The 20,454-nt window shown below is 43.1% G+C and overlaps 3 protein-coding genes across 3 annotated transcripts; all 3 read left to right on the top strand.

Annotated features, from left to right (window-relative positions):
* Nucleotides 1–3,931: 3,931 nt before the first annotated feature.
* LOC143826594 (vomeronasal type-2 receptor 26-like) lies at nt 3,932–4,849 on the top strand. Its single transcript, XM_077315431.1, has one exon. The coding sequence runs from the start codon at nt 3,932–3,934 to the stop codon at nt 4,847–4,849; it is 918 nt and encodes a 305-aa protein (XP_077171546.1).
* A 3,968-nt stretch (nt 4,850–8,817) lies between these two features.
* Nucleotides 8,818–12,407, top strand: LOC143826477 (vomeronasal type-2 receptor 26-like). The gene is made up of 4 exons (XM_077315304.1): nt 8,818–9,633; nt 10,313–10,540; nt 10,963–11,089; nt 11,506–12,407. Exons 1-4 carry the CDS (start codon nt 8,818–8,820, stop codon nt 12,405–12,407), a joined length of 2,073 nt encoding a protein of 690 aa, XP_077171419.1.
* A 1,249-nt stretch (nt 12,408–13,656) lies between these two features.
* On the top strand, nt 13,657–19,918 carry LOC143826593 (vomeronasal type-2 receptor 26-like). Its single transcript, XM_077315430.1, has 6 exons — nt 13,657–13,829; nt 14,750–15,041; nt 16,162–17,022; nt 17,600–17,827; nt 18,358–18,484; nt 19,005–19,918. The coding sequence occupies exons 1-6, from the start codon at nt 13,657–13,659 to the stop codon at nt 19,916–19,918; spliced, it is 2,595 nt and encodes an 864-aa protein (XP_077171545.1).
* The last annotated feature ends 536 nt before the right edge of the window (nt 19,919–20,454 follow it).

The following is a 20,454-nucleotide window of genomic DNA, read 5'->3' as shown; positions in this document are numbered from 1 at the left end:
CTGGGCCTTTTTTTGAGATGAGCATGACCAGCCAAAGCTATAGCATTTACAATGCTGTGTATGCCCTGGCACATTCTTTGCATTCTATGCATTTATCCACAGCTAAACACAGAACATTGTTGGAAGAAAACCATCAGGGGTCTTCAAAGTCAAGAAGTTTTCAGGTGTGGACTGAAGTTTCCCATGGACTAAAGAATTCATGTTTGATTAATGTCTGAGGCCACAGTATCTAGACAATGCACCATCTCCTCTACAAATGGTAGTAGCACTAATCACAGATAAGGTTGCCAAGTGTCCCCTGGTACCAGTGGAAGATGTGGGAGGTCAGGGTTGCCAGATTCAGGTTGGGAAGCTCCTAAATATATAAGGGGAGATCGGGGACCTCAACAGGGTATAATGCCCTAGTGTTTACCTTCCAAAACATTATTTTTTCTTCTAACTGATATCTGTACTATGGAAATAAGCTGTGATTCCAGGGATTCCCAGGTCCCTTCTGGAGGCTGGCCTGCCTGGTCACGGACATTTATAAAAATGCCTACCAGGTGCTGTGAACTTCTGGCAATTGTGTGGCTTTTAGAGAACCAGATATTGTCCATATTCAGTTAAAAATTTAATTTTCTCCTTGTGTTGGTTCCACCTCATCAAAGGAACTGATAGCAAACAGTTCAGATGCAGTTTTGCAACTGTGGTTTTGGTTTTTCTTGAGATGAGCTATGAACATGTCACTGCTGATGTGATATCTTGAGACAATGGAATATGCCACTCCAGTTAAAATACAGTCATCCTCTGCAAGGTGTCATTAAGTGTTAATTCTAGATTTTTGGGAGAAGGCATGAGGGAGGTAGAGCAAATAGCTAAGCAAAAGAGGAGACAACGTGAATGATACTTTGAACAGACCAAGAGGAATTAGGTTCTAGAAGTCAAGTTAGAATTTGGGTATTGGAGTGTTGGGTTTCCAGTTAGAAGTTATGGGGAGGGAAGTTTAAAAAAAAAACATTTGCACAGCCTGAACGTTTTTTGTTTTTTTGTTTATTTTGGGAGGGGGTTGACATGACTATATATGATCATATCAGCCAATAAATGCTGAACACATTTTTTAAAAACATATATAAAATGAATTAACTCCGACTCACTCATGAAACCCTTCCAGGGTCATCACGAAACCCTACTTGAGAAAGCCTACATTAGTGTAACAGGATAATGGGAAATAAAGGAAGATCAGAGCAGTCATGACTCAGAGATGGTTACAGAATTAAAGGGTAGAATGATGGATTATGCTTAATGTGTGATCAAGAATGTAACATCAGCTCTTCACCCTCATGAAGAGAATCAGACACAACTTCCTGTGTCCTCTTGCTTCCCTTTGCTATAATTCACCTTCCTTTTCTTTCATCCTAGCTTCATTCTTTTCTGAGAAGCATCTCATTTAACAACAGCGCAGGGGATGAGGTCTCCTTCAATGAGAACGGTGAATTGAAGGGTGGATTCGATATTATCAACTGGGTGACTTTCCCAAATAAATCCTTTCTAAGAGTGAAAATAGGGAAAGTGAACTCCCAAGGTCCAGGAGGCAATGAGTTCTCCGTTAATGAGACACTCATCAAATGGCACAACCGATTCAACCAGGTGGGATCCGACTGTGAGTTTGAGAGGCCATGTCTAAATGCAGGAATGTTTGGGTAATTCCTTCTTAATGCATTCCACTAAGCAGAATGTGTGTTCTGTAATAAGTTGAGTTTCCAGTTGGCCAGCCCAATTGATATTGATAAAGAAGGCTAGGATTTAGTTGGTCACTATTTAGGGGCAAGTAGATGATGAAGTCCTAAAGGTTGGTTTAGAAATATACCTTTCTTCAGCTGCTTCATGTTATTTTTAAGCTTTGGAATATGATGGGATACATCCAAGGTGGAGCTAAGATGGAGGATGTTCTATTGGAGGGGGAGTTGAAGGAAGGTCCCTTCAGTTAAAGCAGCCTTCCTCAACTTTTTTCCCATTGAGAAACCCCTGAAACAGTCTTCAGGCTTTGAGAAATCCCAGAAACAGCACTTTCATGAAGAATATGGTTGGGAGGCATAGTTATGTGGAAGAAAGTGGAGCTTCCCGGGACCAGGGCGCAACCAGAAGCGGCTCCAGAGTAGCCGCGTGCATAATTGGATACACTGGGTTTTGCCGCCATTGCGTTCCATCCCGTGCATAAGCGGTTTGCTTCACTTCTTCCTCCTCAGCGTTCTCCATACCGCTGTTTCAGCAGCTGTGCATAATAGGCCTATGTGGGTATCATGGCTCCCTTCTGGGCATGGTTGCCAACTCCAGGAACTAAATGCATGTTTAATCTCTCTTTTCATGGACAGGTTGTGCCCCTTGCTTTGTGTAATGACAACTGCCCTGCAGGTTACAGCAAAACAATTAAGGAAGGAGAGCCTTTTTGTTGCTATGATTGTATGCGATGCCCCAAAGGAAAGATCTCAGAGGAGGAGGGTAAGCATAGTAAGGACACATCATTGAAAACATCACAAAAGCAACAAAACAGAACACCTCCCAAACCCAAAGCACACCTTTGTTTAAGGGAAAACTTGAGGCTCTGACCAATTTACTCATGCCCCCAACCATTCATTTTTCCGACCAGCCTTTGCAAAATGGCCTGTTTTGATCACATGACTTCACGATCGACTGTCCTGCGTTCTTTCCCTACACAACAGGCAAGATGTGTTTGTGGGTTCTTCCAGACATCTCAGAAGCTTTCAGTACTTTAAAACACAGTCTCCTTTGGGATCGCCTGACTAGATGAAGAATAGGGAATGAATCTTACAGAGGAGGGGGAATTCCTTGAAGACAGTGATGGCAAGTTAGTGCTTCAACAGGTGGTTCATGGGTTATTGTTCCTCAGTGGTTGACTTTGGTGGTTGACACTCCTTGGCTCTTGGATGATAAATCTCAAAAGAAAATCTTCAGGCACTGCTGCTCCAGCCCACCATCGTCAGTGGAAGAGGTCTATCTAGCTTACTATACTATTTAGCAGAAGGGACATGCTGGGAAAGCCAAACACTAGGAATCAGCAAATACCTGCATGGATATGAAAAATGTCAAGATGCTACAATTTAGCAGTTCATTCTACTTATCCCCTCCCCCCATTCAAAATGTGGCCAGGTTCTACCATAAATGGAGTCTCTGAACCAAATGTCAGACCAAGAGGTCAAATCATTTTTGTTTTATAATTCCATCACAAGCATCTGTTCCTTTTGTAGTGCATAAATCTGAAATGTGGACAGATTCGTACATCATCCAACAGTAGTTTCCATGTGCATTTGATACACCAAATATCCCCATCACCTCCATTTACTAGCACACAACAGATTTCAGAATACTGCAAGCTTGAAAGATCTAAAGTAGAAATTCCTTCCTTCCTTCCTTCCTTCCTTCCTTCCTTCCTTCCTTCCTTCCTTCCTTCCTTCCTTCCTTCCTCCCCTCCCATCCCCTCCCCCCTCCTTCCTTCCTTCCTTCCTTCCTCCCCTCCCCTCCCTTCCCTCCCCCCTGAATCCTCTTTTCCTTCCTTCCTCCCTCCCTCCCTCTCTTTCTTTTTTCTCCCCTTTCCTTACTCCCCTTTTTCCTTCCTTCCTTCCTTCCTTCCTTCCTTCCTTCCTTCCTTCCTTCCTTCCTTCCTTCCTTCCTTCCTTCCTTCCTCCCCTCCCCTCCCCTCCCCCCTGAATCCTCTTTTCCTTCCTTCCTCCCTCCCTCCCTCCCTTTCTTTTTTCTCCCCTTTCCTTACTCCCCTTTTTCCTTCCTTCCTTCCTTCCTTCCTTCCTTCCTTCCTTCCTTCCTTCCTTCCTTCCTTCCTTCCTTCCTTCCTTCCTTCCTTCCTTCCTTCCTTCCTTCCTTCCTTCCTTCCTTCCCAGTCCACTTTCAATCTCCTTCCTTCCTTTCTTCCTTAGATATGGATATTTGTTACCAATGTCCAGAAGATCAGTATCCATACGAAGCTAAAAATGGATGTCATCCCAAGATCATAACCTTCCTGTCTTATAATGAACCTTTGGGCATCAGTTTGGCTGTTTTGTCTCTGTCTCTGTCTCTGACCACAACGGTTGTGCTTGGCATCTTCCTGAAGTACAACAACACTCCCATCGTCCAAGCCAATAACCGCACCCTCACCTATTCTCTGCTCATCTCCCTCCTGCTCTGCTTCCTTTGCGCCTTGCTATTCATTGGCCGGCCTGAGAGAGTGACTTGCCAGTTACGCCAGACTGCTTTTGCAGTTATCTTCACGGCGGCTGTTTCTACCGTCTTGGCCAAAACTGTCACAGTACTTTGGGCCTTCATGGCCACTAAGCCAGGATCTAGGATGAGGAAATGGGTGGGGAAACAGCTTGCAAACTCTGTTGTTTTCCTTTGTTTATTCATCCAAGCGAGTCTTTGTGCAGCGTGGTTTTGTGATGGGTCTCCGTTTCCTGATGTTGATATGCACTCTGTGACTGGAGAAATCATACTGGAGTGTAACAAAGGATCTACCAACATGTTCTTCTATACACTGGGGTACATGGGACTTCTGGCTCTTGTAAGCCTTGCCGTAGCTTACTTTGGTAGAAATTTGCCCGACGCTTTCAACGAAGCCAGATTTATTACTTTCAGCATGCTGGTGTTTTGCACTGTATGGGTGTCCTTTGTCCCGACTTACCTGAGCACCAAAGGAAAATACATGAATGCGGTGGAGATCTTCGCCATCTTGGCCTCCAGTGCTGGCTTGCTGGGCTGCATCTTTTTGCCCAAATGCTATGTCATGATACTGAGGCCTGAGCTGAACAAAAGAGAGCAGCTAATACGGAAAAACTATAGAAACAACTGCGGAATGTAGCACAATCCTAAACTGAGTTATGATCTCAAAAACCTGTTAGTTGCAATGAACTCAAGAGGGTACAACTATGCTTAGGACAGTCTTCTACATTGCTGTTTTTATTCTATGGAACAAATCAGTCTAAAATCTGTTTTGATAACATTGGTGATTCCCAAAGCTGTGTCTACTTATATTTAGCTTAAAGGTAAAGGTAAAAGGTAAAGGTATCCCCTGTGCAAGCACTGGGTCACATCTGACCCTTGGGGTGACGCCCTCTAGCGTTTTCATGGCAGACTCAATACGGGGTGGTTTGCCAGTGCCTTCCCCAGTCATTACTGTTTACCCCCCAGCAGCAAGCTGGGTACTCAGAAGGATGGAAGGCTGAGTCAACCTTGAGCCGGCTGCTGGGATCGAACTCTCAGCCTCCCTGAAAAAGTTATTGAAAATGGAAATAATATAGAAACCGTTACGGTTGATTCTTCATGTATATTAAAAAATTGTATTGGAATTGAATATAGAATAATAATATATATATATTATTACGAGAACATTATGAGAAAGGTTCCTTGTTTTTCTGTTGATATTCTACTGTGAACCTTCCTGTTTTGTGTTGTAATCTTGTTGTGATATGGCAACTTTCCACCACAAAGACAACGTAAAAATACTTTGTTCTCTTTCATTGAAGAGTAGGTGGATGATGGCCCTGTGACCATTTTTATTCACTGCATTGTTGTCTCCTCGAGCTTATTTTTAGTAGCAGAAAGTTCTAGTAACATCTTGTAAACTTTTTTTTTTTTTGTATTTCCTCTCCCACCAGTTAAGCTGCTAGGATTCGAAAAAGTTTGTCCAAGCGATTCTCTCTTCACCCTATAATTATTTAAATGACTATAATTAATTTACTTCAACAAGATGGAATGGCTGTCCGGGAGACAGGAGAAGGGGGGAATCAAGGCTACCTGTGGTTGTGATAATAACCCCACAGTGCCCTTCACAGCCAAGCTTAGAGGACAGAAAGAGGCCGGGCTCTGTCATTTTGAGCCCCTTACCCATGGGTTGTACACGACTAAGCAACTGTTTGCCTTTTTTGGCATTCTGAGTGTGTTATTGAGTCAATAATAACACAAATATGTTTCCTTTAAGAAACCCAGGGGCAATTGGTACCACCCAAGCGACTGTGTTCAGCCAAGGTAGATGTTAGTCGTCATGCTGTAGACAGGTGCAGAGGAGACCTCTCTGTGAAGAAAGATTTTCCTGTCATATTGCTGAAGGTTGAAATGTTGTTATTCTTCCTGCTCCTGCTGCTGCTGTCTCACACGGCTTGCAAATCCTGTACCGTGAAGCTGGAAGGGACAGAGACCCTCTCGATTCCGCACGAGTGGTACCAGCCGAGCGAAATCTTCATTGGAGGGATCGTGTCTCATATCAATTTCATTTTCCCCATTTTTTCATTCCAGGAACCCCCTTCCCAGATACCAAGGAATGACTTATTGTAAGCAATTATTTGACAAATGACCTGTTTTATTGTTAGATTCAAGTGGGTAACTGTATTGGTGGCACAACAAAATCAGTAGCACCTTTAAGACCAAAAAGGATTTATTCAAGGCGTGAGCTTCCGAATGCACGCACATTTCCTCAGACTAATGAACTACTGAAGAAGAGTGCCTGCGCTCGAAAGCTCACCCCTTGAATAAAACTTTGTTGGTCTTAAAGGTACTACTGGACTCTGATTTTGTTGTTTTATTGTTGGTTTAGGTTTCATTTACATCCAAGGGCTTTGGTTCTTCTGGAGAAAGTCAGTGACTGAATCAGTATGAGGCTGGTGGCGGGGGGGGGGGGGGTGTGGGTGGGGAGATATCAGATACAGAGCAGAAAATAATATAGGAAGCCAAAACACCCAGAATCATTGCTTCCTTGGGGTCAGTGTCCAGGCATATTTGGTCACAAATAAATAATTCTCTTTGAAAACAGCAACACGTAAGTTAGATCATGGGGGGAAATGTGGCAGTGATCTGTAAAGGAGGTGTTGACAATGTGTGGGTCCCAGTAACTGGAAATAACATTCGATATTCAAGTGCCAACTCAGAGTTTTAGAAGGGAACAGAATTTTAGACCATTCTTTTCTGGAAACTTTTTTTTTTACAAGGATTGCAGAGAACTAAGACAGTCAACCCCTGCTCATACATTATGACTAGCAAGCAACTGAAGATGGACAGAGTTCTAGTAAACCTTGCAGTGTCCTTTCTGGGTAACCTTGGGCTACTCACAGTCCCGATAATAATGTATTCACAGAGCAGTAGTGTCAGGGCTCTCTCAGTCCCATCAAGCTCACAGGGTGTCTGTTGTGGGGAGAGGAGCAGAAGGCAACTGTAAGCTGCTTTGAGACTCCTTCGGGGACTGAAAAGTGAGGTATAAAGCCCAACTCTTCTCCCCATAATAATTCTTCTTCTTCAAAACGTTTGATTGATTTTAATGTCCAACATCATATGTTATTACTTTATTGTTCCTGGGAGAAGGGTGAGTATTTCCAATAAATAGGAAAGAACAAATCTATTGACCACTGAGTTGCTTCTCACATGACAAGCATTTTCAACTTATGCCTGTGGACAATGGATCTAGCCAAGACTAATTTCTCCTGTTCGAGTGGAGGAAACATTGCTGGATTGTGATTTCTGCTTACGGTCAGGCAACTAAACTTGTTCCCAACAGCGGGGATTGTTAAGGTAAAAAATAAAATGTTTACTGCATATTGAATTCTCAAGTCCGACGCCAGTCACTGTATTTGCAGCTTAGCTCCCAAGTTCTACCAGAGCCTTCTGGCCTTGGCCTTTGCCATCGAAGAGATCAATGAGGACCCCAAGCTCTTGCCCAACGTCACTCTCGGGTTTCTCCTCTATGACGCCTATTCCGATGCACGAATGGCGTACCGCACCACCCTGGACCTGCTCTTCAAGTCCGAGAACTTTCTCCCCAACTACAAATGTAGAAGACGTGCTAATCTCATGGGAGTCATCGGTGGACTTAGCTCTGAGACCTCCTCTCGCATATCGGAGATCTTAACTCTTTACAAAGTTCCACAGGTGGGTCCAACCGGTGGGAGCCCTGGGGCTTTGGTGCATCTCAGGGATCGTTCCTTCTAGCAGTCTCATGATCTGGCGGAGGTACATTCTCAGAGAAAGAAGGTCTAATACTGTCCTTCCATTGCACTCCACTCGGCCAGCTGAGCTGCTACATAAGAATGCAATTGGACACAATGTAAGAGCCACCTTGGTGTAGTGGTTAGGAATGCGGACTTCTAATCTGGCAAGCCAGTTTTGATTCCCTGCTCCCCCACATGTGGCCAGCTGGGTGACCTTGGGCTCGCTACAGCCCTGATACAGCTGTTCTGACTGGGCAGAAATATCAGGGCTCTCTCCGCCCCACCTCTCTCACAGGATGTCTGTTGTGGGGAGAGGAAAGGGAAAGTGATTGTAAGCCACTTTGACTCCTTTGGGTAGAGAAAAGTGGCATATAAGAACCAACTCTTCTTCCTCTTCAGTAATCTCAGGGCTCTCTCAGCCTCAGCTCCCTCATACACATGAAGTATAGTAACTATCGGCCTTGGGAAGATTTCATACATGGAATAGACTTCTTGGTGCAAGCACACCCATGCATAAATATAGCCTGACACATGGAGAATTTAATGATAATGTATGATTCCTTTAAAATTGGTTTAGAGGTAATTCGAGATTACAGGGCATGGGAGAAATGAAGTAAATGCTTAAGGAACTAACTAACTAAATTAGCCGTAATATTCACAGTCTAATCCACAGTTAATCGCACAAGTCTGCTGATAGCAAGAAGTTTCCAAATCTTTTATCCTGTGCTAACAATTAGGAGTGAAATTATTCCACCAAATAATTATTGCTATAATATTAATCTCTTTAAAGCTATCCTATGGCTCATTTGAACCTGCAATAGACAAAGGAGTCCATTTCCCCTCCTTTTATCGTATGGTCCCCAACGAAGACCTTCAGAATACGGGAATAGTCCAGTTACTGGTGTACTTCAGATGGCGATGGGTCGGCTTGTTCATCTCTGCGGATGAGAGTGGAAAACATTTTTTGCAGTCCATAGAGCCACAGTTTGCCAAGAACGGGATATGTCTAGCCCTTATAGAACAAGTTCCAGATTATCTCAATTTTTACGCCTTTGGAGACATCATCCAAAGCATGTTGGATCGAATAAAAATCCCATTGGAGACTGATGTAAATGTATATATTATATATGGAGATACTTCATCCATTACACTTGTGGCGATTATTCAGTGGGTTGCGACAACACTGGCCCCTCTGTCCCATTTTGAATACAAGGAGGAGATCTCTATAGCAAAAGTATGGATGACAACAGCTCAGATTGATTTCACCTTCTACACTTATAGGATGGACTATGATGTCCAACACTTCCATGGAGCACTATCCTCTGCCATTCATTCCACTGAGCCTGCAGGATTCCAAAGGTTTCTTCGGAGCAAAAGTTTTTCTGCAGAAAAGGGGAATGGATTCATCAAAGACTTCTGGAAGATAGCATTTGATTGTTCATTGGAGGGAGACTCCACCGAACTGACAGCCGACAAAGAAGCATGTACTGGGGAAGAGCTCTTAGAAGACCTCCCACTGAAAGTTTTTGAAATGAGCATGACTGGCCACAGCTACACTATCTATAATGCTGTCTATGCCATGGCACATGCTTTCCATGCCATGTATTCATTGAGATCATCAGAGAAGGGTATGGGCAGGCTGAAGCAGCTGATAGTGGAAGCGTGGCAGGTAATCTCAACTTGCCTTCAAAGGCCTCTTGCTCTGTACACCAGCAACAAAATCAACAAATGCATGGCTTTGTTCCCTCCCTTGTCTCAGCAAAGTCAGTGTGAGATATGTTGTTTTCTCCTCCTCCTTGTATGGCAGGCTTTCTCAACTATTTTGCCATTGAGAAACCCCTGAAACTTTCTTCAGGCGTTGAAAAACCCTAGAAGCAGTGGGGTTGTGCATAATAGGGTTGGGAAGCATAGATGTGGACATGCCCACCTAGGGAACCTTCCTTCCCACCCCCTACAGGCCCCTCACTGACCATTTTGGAAGGGGTGGGAAGGTTGACATGACCATTTCATGTATCGTTGACTAGTTTTAATGTAAACCGCCCTGAGCCTTCGGGGAGGGCGGTATATAAATCTAAATAAATAAATAAATAAATAAATAAATAAATAAATAAATTGTCATATCCCTCAATAAATGTTTAATTAAAAAAATTAAATTAACTCCCGCCTATTCAGGAAACCTTTCCCGAAACCCTAGTTGAGAAACCCTGCCCTAGATGATGACCAAAGGGAGCATAGTCAAATACCAAAACACTGCAAAACCTCCACACCTGTTCCTCTTCTCCTTGACTTCCTCTTTGGACAAAATGAAGCCAATCAGAAACAGATGCTAAATTCCTGTTCAACTCTAGCTCCACGCCATCCTTCAGAGGATCAGGTTCAACAACAGCGCAGGCGAGGAAATTCTCTTCAATGAAGATGGAGAGCTCGAAGCTGGCTTCGATATCACTAACTTGGTGACTTTCCCAAACGAGTCCTATGTCAGAGTCAAAGTCGGGAGGTTGGATCCTCAGGCACCTTCAGGCCAAGAGCTGACCATTGATGAAGACAGGATTGTGTGGCACAAGCAATTGACTCAGGTGGGAAATGACTTTCGCTGTTGCGGGAATAAAGGGGAATGCAGTTGACTAACTTATTTATTTATTATATTTATATACCGCTCTCCCCGGAGGCTCAGGAAAGATGCAGGAATGTGAGTGGCAGAAAAAGCAAGCCCCTTACTCTTTCTGGTCACTTGACTCCTTCTGACACAAATTCCATCAACAGCACGAAGGTGCAATCCATGAAGACAAAGGCTCCTTGAATGACCCAGCTTTTGCAAGATTTCAGACTGGTTAGGCTATAATTATGCCCCAAGAAGAAGCCATAGAGTTTCCTTTCAGGTTCTTCTGTATAACTCCAGGGATTCTTTTTATTCAGTGCAGTTTCTCCTGTCTCATTGACTTGTTAAGGCAATTTCCTAAACATTTTCTCATGGCTGCATTCTTCTTCCCAAGGACAGGTGCCTCCTGTCTCTCAGTGCAACGATATTTGCCAGCCTGGTTTCAGTCGGAAAAAAATAGAAGGGAAGAAATTTTGCTGCTATGATTGTGATCCATGTCCTAAAGGCATGATGTCAAACAAAGAAGGTAAGAGGTGCACTGGAATAAGGAACACATAAATGATATGGCTTTTGAGAAAAATGTCCATTGTCCTCATCTGGATTGGCCAGGCTAGCCCAATTTCATCTCAGAAGCTAAGGTGGGCTCTCCTGGTTAGTCTCTTCCCAGGCATTTCTTTGTTAGTGGTGAGTAAAAATAAATTTCCAAAAGTCTTTGAGGTTTTTCAAGGCATACCCGCAGTATTCATTGGTACCCCAGACAAGTTTCATGTTCAATGGTTGAGAACACTTAAAAATACACTTGAAAAAAGAGGATGGATTTGATAATCTATTGCTACTTCAAAGAGGACAGGACTAAGGACATTTTTGGCTTTTATATAGGTGCCTTTTTGTTTTGAAAAAAAACACCAGTAGCTTTTAGCAGAAATTATTTGTCTCTTTCAGATATGGAGAAATGTGTCAGTTGCTCAGAAGATCAATTCCCAAACAAGGAACAAAATCAATGCATGGCCAAGACTCCAAACTTCCTCTCTTTCGATCAAACGTTGGGCATTGTCTTAGCCTTCTTGGCTCTGTTCTTTTCTCTGACCACGGCTCTGGTGCTTGAAATTTTCATCAAGCTCCGGGACACTCCCATAGTCAAAGCGAACAACCGCAGCCTCACCTATACTCTCCTTGTCTCTCTTCTGCTTTGCTTCCTCTGCTCTTTGCTGTTCATTGGCCAGCCTAACCAGGTGACCTGCCTCCTCCGACAAACGACTTTTGGCATTGTCTTCTCCGTTGCTGTTTCTTCTGTGTTGGCAAAAACCGTTACAGTGGTGGTGGTTTTCATGGCCTCCAAGCCAGGAAACATTTTCCGGAAATGGGTGGGGAAAAGGTTGGCATATGCCATTATCGCTTCCTGCACCCTTGTACAAGTCGGCATTTGTGCTTCTTGGCTGGGCACAACTCCTCCATTCCCAGATTTGGACAAGCACTCGTTTTATGGTGAAATCATAGAGCAATGTAATGAAGGGTCAGCAGTCATGTTCTACAGTGTCCTGACCTACATGGGATTCCTTGCTATTGTCAGCTTCACAGTAGCTTTCCTAGCGAGAAAGTTACCTGACAGTTTCAACGAAGCCAAGTTCATCACCTTCAGCATGTTGGTCTTTTGCAGTGTTTGGCTCTCCTTTGTTCCAACTTACCTGAGCACCAGAGGAAAAGACATGGTGGCCGTGGAGATCTTCTCCATCTTGGCCTCCAGTGCTGCGTTACTGGCTTTTATCTTTTTCCCCAAATGCTACATTGTTTTGTTGAAACCAAATTTGAACAAGAAAGAGCAGCTAATAAGGAAAAAGCATTAAAGTGTATTAGAATTTATCATGGCACTATGAATGCTACATCATATTTTAGCACGGTAATGTAATTGGGATATGGCTCATGGGCCATAGCAAGGCTATTCTTCTGAACAATCCACTTTCCTCCTATGCCCTGCCGTTGAACAACACAATTTTGTCAGTTCTGCTCTTTTATTAGTCCATTGTTCTATTATGATGATTTCTCCTCTAGTCCTTCTATGATACCAAATTGTTATAAGAAGCAACTAATGTATTTTTGCAAAGAAAAGAAATCCTTTGAGATTTACACAAGACCAAATAAAATTAATGGTGACTGTAATGAAAATGTATACAGGAATGAGACATTCTCTAAGAACTTTGTGCTTGAATTTGCAGAGAGCCAGCATGGTGTAGTGGCTAAAGAGCGGGGGATTCTAACCTGGAAAGCTGGGTTTGATTCCCCTGCTCCTCTACATGCAGCTAGCTGGATGACCTTGGGCTCATCACAGCCCTGATAGTGCTGGCCTCATAGACCAGTAATATCAGGATTCTCTCAGCTTCACCATCCTCACAGGGTGTCTGTTGTGGGGAGAGGAAAGGGAAGGCGAATGTAAACCACTTTGAGACTCCTTCAGGTAGTGAAAAGCAGGGTATAAAACCCAACATAGTGAAAAGCGGTGTCACTCTGAGAGATGAAATTTTGGGAGAAGCTATGGCCCTGATATATGGGGAGAAGGGAAGGCACTGCGTGGGGCCCTGAAAAGTGTATGGCGATATGTGCTGCATGGATAAACCAGCCCTGCCTCCGAGAAGTTGAATTCAGAACAACCTGACTCAGGTGTTGCAAAAAGAAGGCATGGCCACTTTTGTGGGGTCAACCATTGTCATGCTGGCACTTCCTCTTTCATTCCTGACTTCAACTGTCTGACTAAAGAGAGAAGAAACATTTTGCTGCAATTTGACAAACATGTTTTGCTCCCTACTGTTCTGTAGACAACTTGTTTGAAGGGTGGTTATCTCCTCTGTCATTATCCACAGCTTGCCAGACTCCCAAAGGCAGTTCAAGGGTCATTAGACGGAAATAGCATCTCAGGATGATGCCAGAAAGGCAGCTGTTATCGTGCAGAATTGACAGTAAGGCTAGGGACAGGAAGAGTTGTAGTAGCTTAAATATGTGAAACGATATTCAGGAGAGAGTGGACAGGACTCATTACAGCAATGAACTGATTGCAAGATGGTCTCAATTGTGTTTGTTATGGTGCTGTTATACCGGTCCATGGGCAATGTTCATGATGCCAAGTGCACCATCAGGGAACCTCTCTCAGATCTTCACAAATATTATCAGGACGGAGATCTCATCATTGGGGGAATTAGCTCTATCATTGCTACAACGGCAGATCAAATGGATTTCAAAGAACCAGTGAATGACATGGCGTATGATATGCCCTTGTAAGGACATTTCCTCTTCCCATACCTATTATCTGTGCATATCATGTTAAGAACTGACAAGCCATTCAGATTGCATTGAATTCCAGTAATGTAAAGATTCATATTTTAAAACTTTTGTCTTCACCTGCAACCCCCATTTCCATCCCATGGTTCTCTGGGGAAGGGAGAGGTTTTCTATCTACTCTGACTCCGTTGGAAAACACTAAATGGTTGGCCTTCGGCTATGGATCACAAACTCATTTATTAGCAGAAGAGATGCCCCTGGAATCTCAGTAGGCTGGGTGTGGGTGCTGAATGCAGGTTGTTCACCCATCCATACCTTATGACTTTGTTCATGGGATTGAATAGAAATCCTTGGTGTTTCCAGTTTGCACTTCTAGGGTGGTGGTTGTGAAACCACACATTTTGAAACAAATCCCCCAGCTTCTGTGTTCAGTAGACCCTAATTGGATGAGAGCAATAAATCTAGTGGGATATTAAAAGATTAGAGAATCACCTTAAATACATAGAAATGGTATATGGAATTAATGCCATTAAAGGATATTGTATTGTATTGTTGGTATCTGGAATTCGAGAGGGATGAAAATTTTAATGGGCTCAAACCTCACTATGGTTCAATGAAATCCAATTTAATGATACAATAATCAGTATTTCTAGTCAGATACAATGATATTATATGCAATGTTGGTAAGTTACTTTTTTCCTCCTAACTCTAGTGGGATATTTTAAAAGACTAGAGAAGCACCCTTAAATATACAGAAATGATATCTGGGATTAGAGAGGGATGACGATTTTAATGGGCTTGAACCACACTATGGTTCAATGAAATCCAATGTCGTGATACCAGAATCGAGATTTCTAGCCAGATAGAATAATATTAAATGCAGTGTTGGTACGTCACCTTGTGTTTCTTGTCCCAGTGTACGAACTAGTCATTATCAATATGTCATGGCTCTGGCTTTTGCCGTGGAGGAAATCAACGAAAACCTCCGGCTCTTGCCCAATGTCACCTTGGGCTTCCACATCCGTGACAATTACATGACCGAGCGGGAGAGCTATCGTGCCACCATGCAGCTTCTCTCTACCAAGAACCGGTTTATTCCCAACTACAAGTGTGACTTCTGGAGCAATCTGATAGCAGTCGTTGGAGGAGCTGAAGCGAAAACCTCTCTCTACATAGCAACTGTGTTATCCATCTACAACATTCCCCAGGTAGGCTAAGTAAGGAATCAGGATATGAAAGGGCTGTAACCACTGCTGAACTACTCTGATTGAAAATTTTTCCCTGATATCTAGCTGGTACTGCTCAACACATGACTAAAACCTATAACTGTGGGTACTATCCTCTGCTGTCAACAGGAACTGTTCCCTGCCTTCCTGAAAATGTCAAGCTTTCACATTATTAGAGCAGTCCTTGTCCCCACTCAATCTCCTCTTCTCTAGGCTGAACATTCCCAAGTCCCTCAGCCTTTCCTCATAGAACTTGGTCTCGAGACCCCAGATTATCCTCATTGCTCTCCTCTATACTCTCAATTTTGTCCATTTCCTTTTTGAAGTGAGGCCTCCAGAACTGCACACAGTACTTCAGGTAGGGTCTGACCAATGCAATATGCAGTGAGACTATGACAACTTGTGATTTGGAGGTGATGCCTCTGTTGATACCGCCCAAGACTGCATCCCCCCCCTTTTTTTTACCTCTGCAATGTACTCTTCTCTCCTGTTTCACAGCTTACAGTATGCTTTCATAAATCATTGATATCACATCAACAGATGTATCCATCTAGTTCTTCTCCATGCCTTTTTGAGAGCCAGCTTGGTGTAGTGGTTGGGAGTGCAGACTTCTAATCTGGCGAGCCAGGTTTGAATCTGCGCTACCCACATGCAGCCAGCTGGATGACCTTGGGTTCGCCACAGTACTGATAAAGTTGTTCTGACAGAGCAGGAATATCGTTGCTCTCTTAGCCTCACCCACCTCACAGGGTGCCTGTTGTGGGGAAAGGAAGGGAAAGTGACTATAAGCTGCTTTGAGACTCCTTCAGGTAGAGAAGAGTGGAATATAGGAACCCTTTCTTCTTCTTCTTCTTCTTCTTCTTCTTCTTCTTCTTCTTCTTCTTCTTCTTCTTCTTCTTCTTCTTCTTTCACACTCACAGGAAATGAAATTATTTTCACTCCTTTCCACAAATGACCAAAAAAGGGAACCACATATGTATTCTCACCTGGGAAGCATGCACTGCCTTGAAGATTGTGGATTCCAAAATATAAAAATTAGCATGTTTTGTAAAATTTTCATTCTTACTCTTTATGTTTCCTTCCCAATGTTGACTTCCTTTAGCTCACCTATGGGTCTACATCATTAATGCAGGAAATATTCTCAGGAATTTTCATGTATCGAATGGTCGCAAATGAAGCCCAACAGTACAAGGGGATCCTGCACTTTATTCTGCATTTCAGTTGGGTATGGATTGGGCTCATTGTCACCGATGATGAACGTGGAGAAAGATTTCAGCAAGCCATGCTTCCTTTGTTTTCTCAAAATGGCATCTGCTTGGCCTTCACAGAAAAAATCCGCCAGGTCTCCATGATAGCCTATTATTTCGACATGCTGAAAGAAGGATGGCAATCCTATGAGACATTAATGGAGAGCAGGGCTGATGTGGCTGTCCTCTTTGGAGACACGGGTTCCATCTCATATTTTAGGTGGGCCCTAAACTTTTTTGAGTTAGAATTCTCAACAGTAAAGCCAAAAGGGAAAGTTTACATTCTGACCATTCAGATGGATTTTGCATCTTTTTTCTATCAAAGAAACTGGGACAACACCATCCTTCATGGCACCATTGGCTTGATGGTTCACACCCAGGAACCACCAGGATTCCAACAGTTTCTTCAGCGCAAAAAACCTTTTGAGACAAAAGGAGATGGCTTCATCAGGGAGTTCTGGGAACAGGCTTTCCTCTGCCAGTTCTCTGATTCACGGGTGCAGATGAGTTTTGATAAAGTTTGCACTGGGCAGGAGAAAATGGAGAGCCTTCCAGGAGATGTTTTTGAAATGAGTATGACTGGTACTAGCTATAGTATCTATAATGCTGTCTATGCCATAGCACATGCTTTACGTGACCTGTCTTCATCTCCTGGTGGACACAGAAGAATGCTGAAGAGAAAGAAACCTAACCTTTTCCATCTACCCTCATGGCAGGTAACTGTGAATGAAAACCATGACTCTGGCGAGAGAGATGCATGCAATCCATCCTGCATGGCACCTCTCCACCTCATCTCCATCCTTTGTTTCCTCTCCCATCCCGCTTAGCATGTCACAATTCTCCAAACTTCAGCCTTGTTCACCACTTGCTGTGAGGGACTTGGGGATATTCAGCCTGGAGATGAGGAGGTTGAGAAAGGACAGTCCAAGAGGAGGTTGAGAGGGCATCAGCTGCCCAAGGAGGTGGTGAGCTCCCCCTCACTGACAGAATGAACCCAAAGTTGAGTGCAGAATTATTGCCAATTTTCTCCCAGTTGGTATGGCAACAAAAAGCTACAGCTGGGAACACCATTTCCTATGGAAAGCAAGACATGCCAAAAAAAGAACAAAGGAAAATCTAATAATCATAATGAAAATATATATTCAAAGATAAAATGGAACATTATAAAAATATCAGGCAGAATGTTTAATAGGATGCTTATGCAAAGCAGTATTATGAATCACTTATGCATACAATGTTTTCCAAAAATGTGCTTCATTTGTGTCTTCATTTGTGTCTCCTTTTTCAATCTAGCTTCACCTCTTTCTGAAAAGGGTCTCATTTAACAACAGTGCTGGAGAGACAATTTCATTTGATTCCAGCGGAGAAGCCACCACAGGGTATGATATTGTCAACTGGCATATTTTCCGAAATCGATCTTTTTTCAAAGTCAAGATTGGAGAGGTTCATCCAGAAGCTCCAGCAAACCAAATGTTGACCATTCATGAAGACAGCATCACGTGGAACAATAGGTTTAACAATGTAAGGTTGGCCTTCAGAATCTGAGAAAACGTCCACTAAAAAAGTATGTTATACAAACATGAACGTTGGTACCACACTGTGTTTTTTTTTAAAGAACTATGTTAAGGTCCAGTGTGGTTATAATGGTTTAAAAAGGGGGGGGCGCTAATCTGGTAAGTCGAGTTCGATGCCCTCCACTTCTACCTGCAGTCAGCCGGTTGACCTTGGGTTAGTCACACTCCTGGTTGAGCTGTTCTCACAGAACAGGGCTCTCTTAGTCCTACATACCCCCAAGGGTCTCAGTTGCGGGAAGGGTAGGCAACTGTAAACCATCTTAAGAATCCTTTGAGGAGTGAAAACCAGAGTCTAAAACCCAACGCTGCCTCTTCTTCTTCCATGAGGGAAGACTAAAGGGAGGGTAATCTGCTTTATAGAGGACAAGCATTTGATAGGACAATCCAGCTTCTCAAAAAAAATTGGGAGAAACAAAATATAATGTTATTTTAGATGCAGTACTGACAGTAAGTTTGTCTGCCTCATGTATCCCTTAGACAAAACCCCTTTCAGTATGCTCAGAAAGTTGCCATCCAGGTTCCAGGAAGAAAAGGAAGGAGGGAGAGCCGTTCTGCTGCTATGACTGCAAACATTGTCCAGGAGGGAAGATTTCTAATGAGAAAGGTCAGAGGTTTGTAATCCAATCTTGAGCCAAGTTGCACCCTTTCAAACAGAGAAGGGATCACACTTCTGGGGTGTTTGGAGTTCTGAAGCAGGATTTGGAAGACCCAAGTTCAAATCTGTATCTCCCATGGCAAGTTGTTACGTGATCCCAAATCACCATCGCCTTCCAATGGTAAAATTGCTGAGAAAGGATGACCTGGAAGAAGAGAGGGAGAAAGTCACTTGAGGGAATACAGTTGCTCTTTCAACAATCCAACAAATTTCCCCTATTTCACGCTTCTGCCAGCTTGAGGGTTCTGAGTGTCAATAGCCAATAAATAAAAGGAGAAAAATCTGTCTTCATAATTATAACAAAATGAATGAATGAATGAATGAATGAATGAATGAATGAATGAATGAAAATATGTGTATATATCTATAAAATAAAATATCTGGCATGACTAATATTCCAAGCACAAGACTGTCTCTCTTTAATATCACCTAGCTATGGAAGACTGAAATGCCATATTTGTTTGTTAAGATGCAGATGACTGCTTCCAGTGCTCAGAAGGTCAATATCCAAATGATGACCAAAATGGATGCCTTCCCAAGGGTCTCAACTTCCTCTCCTACAGTGAACCATTAGGGATCGTTTTGGCCATTCTGTCCCTCTCCCTTTCCTTATCCACATCTGTGGTGCTAGGAATCTTCATCAAGCACCAGAACACCCCCATTGTCAAAGCCAACAATCGGGACCTCACCTATTCTCTCCTCGTCTCCCTCCTGCTGTGCTTTCTGTCTGCTTTGCTCTTCATCGGCCAGCCTGACCAAGTGACCTGCAAGCTGCGACAAACTGCATTTGGGATCATCTTTGCAGTGGCTGTTTCTTCTGTGTTGGCTAAAACCATCACCGTGGTTTTGGTTTTCATGGCCACTAAACCAGGATCCAAGATCAGGTCCTGGGTGGGGAAAAGACTTTCCAATGCTATAATATTGTCCTCGACGTTGGTTCAAGCGAGTATTTGTATGATCTGGTTATATACTGACCCTCCTTTCCCAGATGTTGACTTTCATTCGCTGGCTGTAGAAATCATCTTGAAATGCAATGAAGGCTCGTCCAATATGTTCTTTTACATTTTGGGGTACATGGGGTTTCTGGCTCTTGTCTGTTTCACTGTGGCTTTCTTGGCCAGGAATCTGCCCAACACCTTTAATGAAGCCAAGTTCATCACGTTCAGCATGTTGGTTTTTTGCAGTGTGTGGGTGTCTTTTGTTCCAACCTACCTGAGCACCAAAGGGAAATACATGGTGGCCGTGGAGATCTTCTCCATCTTGGCTTCCAGCACAGGCTTACTAGGCTGCATTTTTCTCCCAAAATGTTATGTCATTTTGCTGCGGCCCGAGCTGAATGACAAAAAACAGTTAATGAGGATTAGAAAGGGAAGAGAGATTTGAAATGTCTAGTGATGTCTTATAGTAGAATAGTGAAGTCTTCCTTGCAGAAGACCTGAAAACATAGATTTACAGATTACTCGGTCTGATTACATAGTTTATCAAGGCTTGTCTAACATACTAATTTCATGAGTTGATAGTATATGAAAAGGTTGGTAGTTGCTTTTTAGCTGATGTTTGAGCTATTGAGTCAATACAGATACCAAATTTGAAATGATTGCTCTGCAGAGCCTCACAGAAGTATTTGGTATTTGTGATGAACTCATGTCCTGAACTAGATGTTCCAGACAAGTCTGGTCTCATCAGATTTTGGATTCTAAGCAAGGTCCACTCTGGTTAGCACTGGGATGGGAGACCACTGAGGAAACCCAGCAAACCGTAGCAAAACGCTTTTCTTAGTCTGTTTCCTAGAAATCCCACACATTGTCTATGACTCCATGGCACTTTCCACAACCATGAAAAGCCAAACAGTACTGAGAAAACCAACAATAAACTTATATGAAGAATGCACAGGTCTTTTATGTTTTTGTTTTTACTTC

This window comes from Paroedura picta, chromosome 16 (genome assembly GCF_049243985.1).
Source record: "Paroedura picta isolate Pp20150507F chromosome 16, Ppicta_v3.0, whole genome shotgun sequence".
In the NCBI taxonomy this organism is placed as follows: domain Eukaryota; kingdom Metazoa; phylum Chordata; class Lepidosauria; order Squamata; family Gekkonidae; genus Paroedura; species Paroedura picta.
Note: the sequence above shows the minus strand (reverse complement) of the source record. Positions and strands in the feature narration are given on the sequence as shown.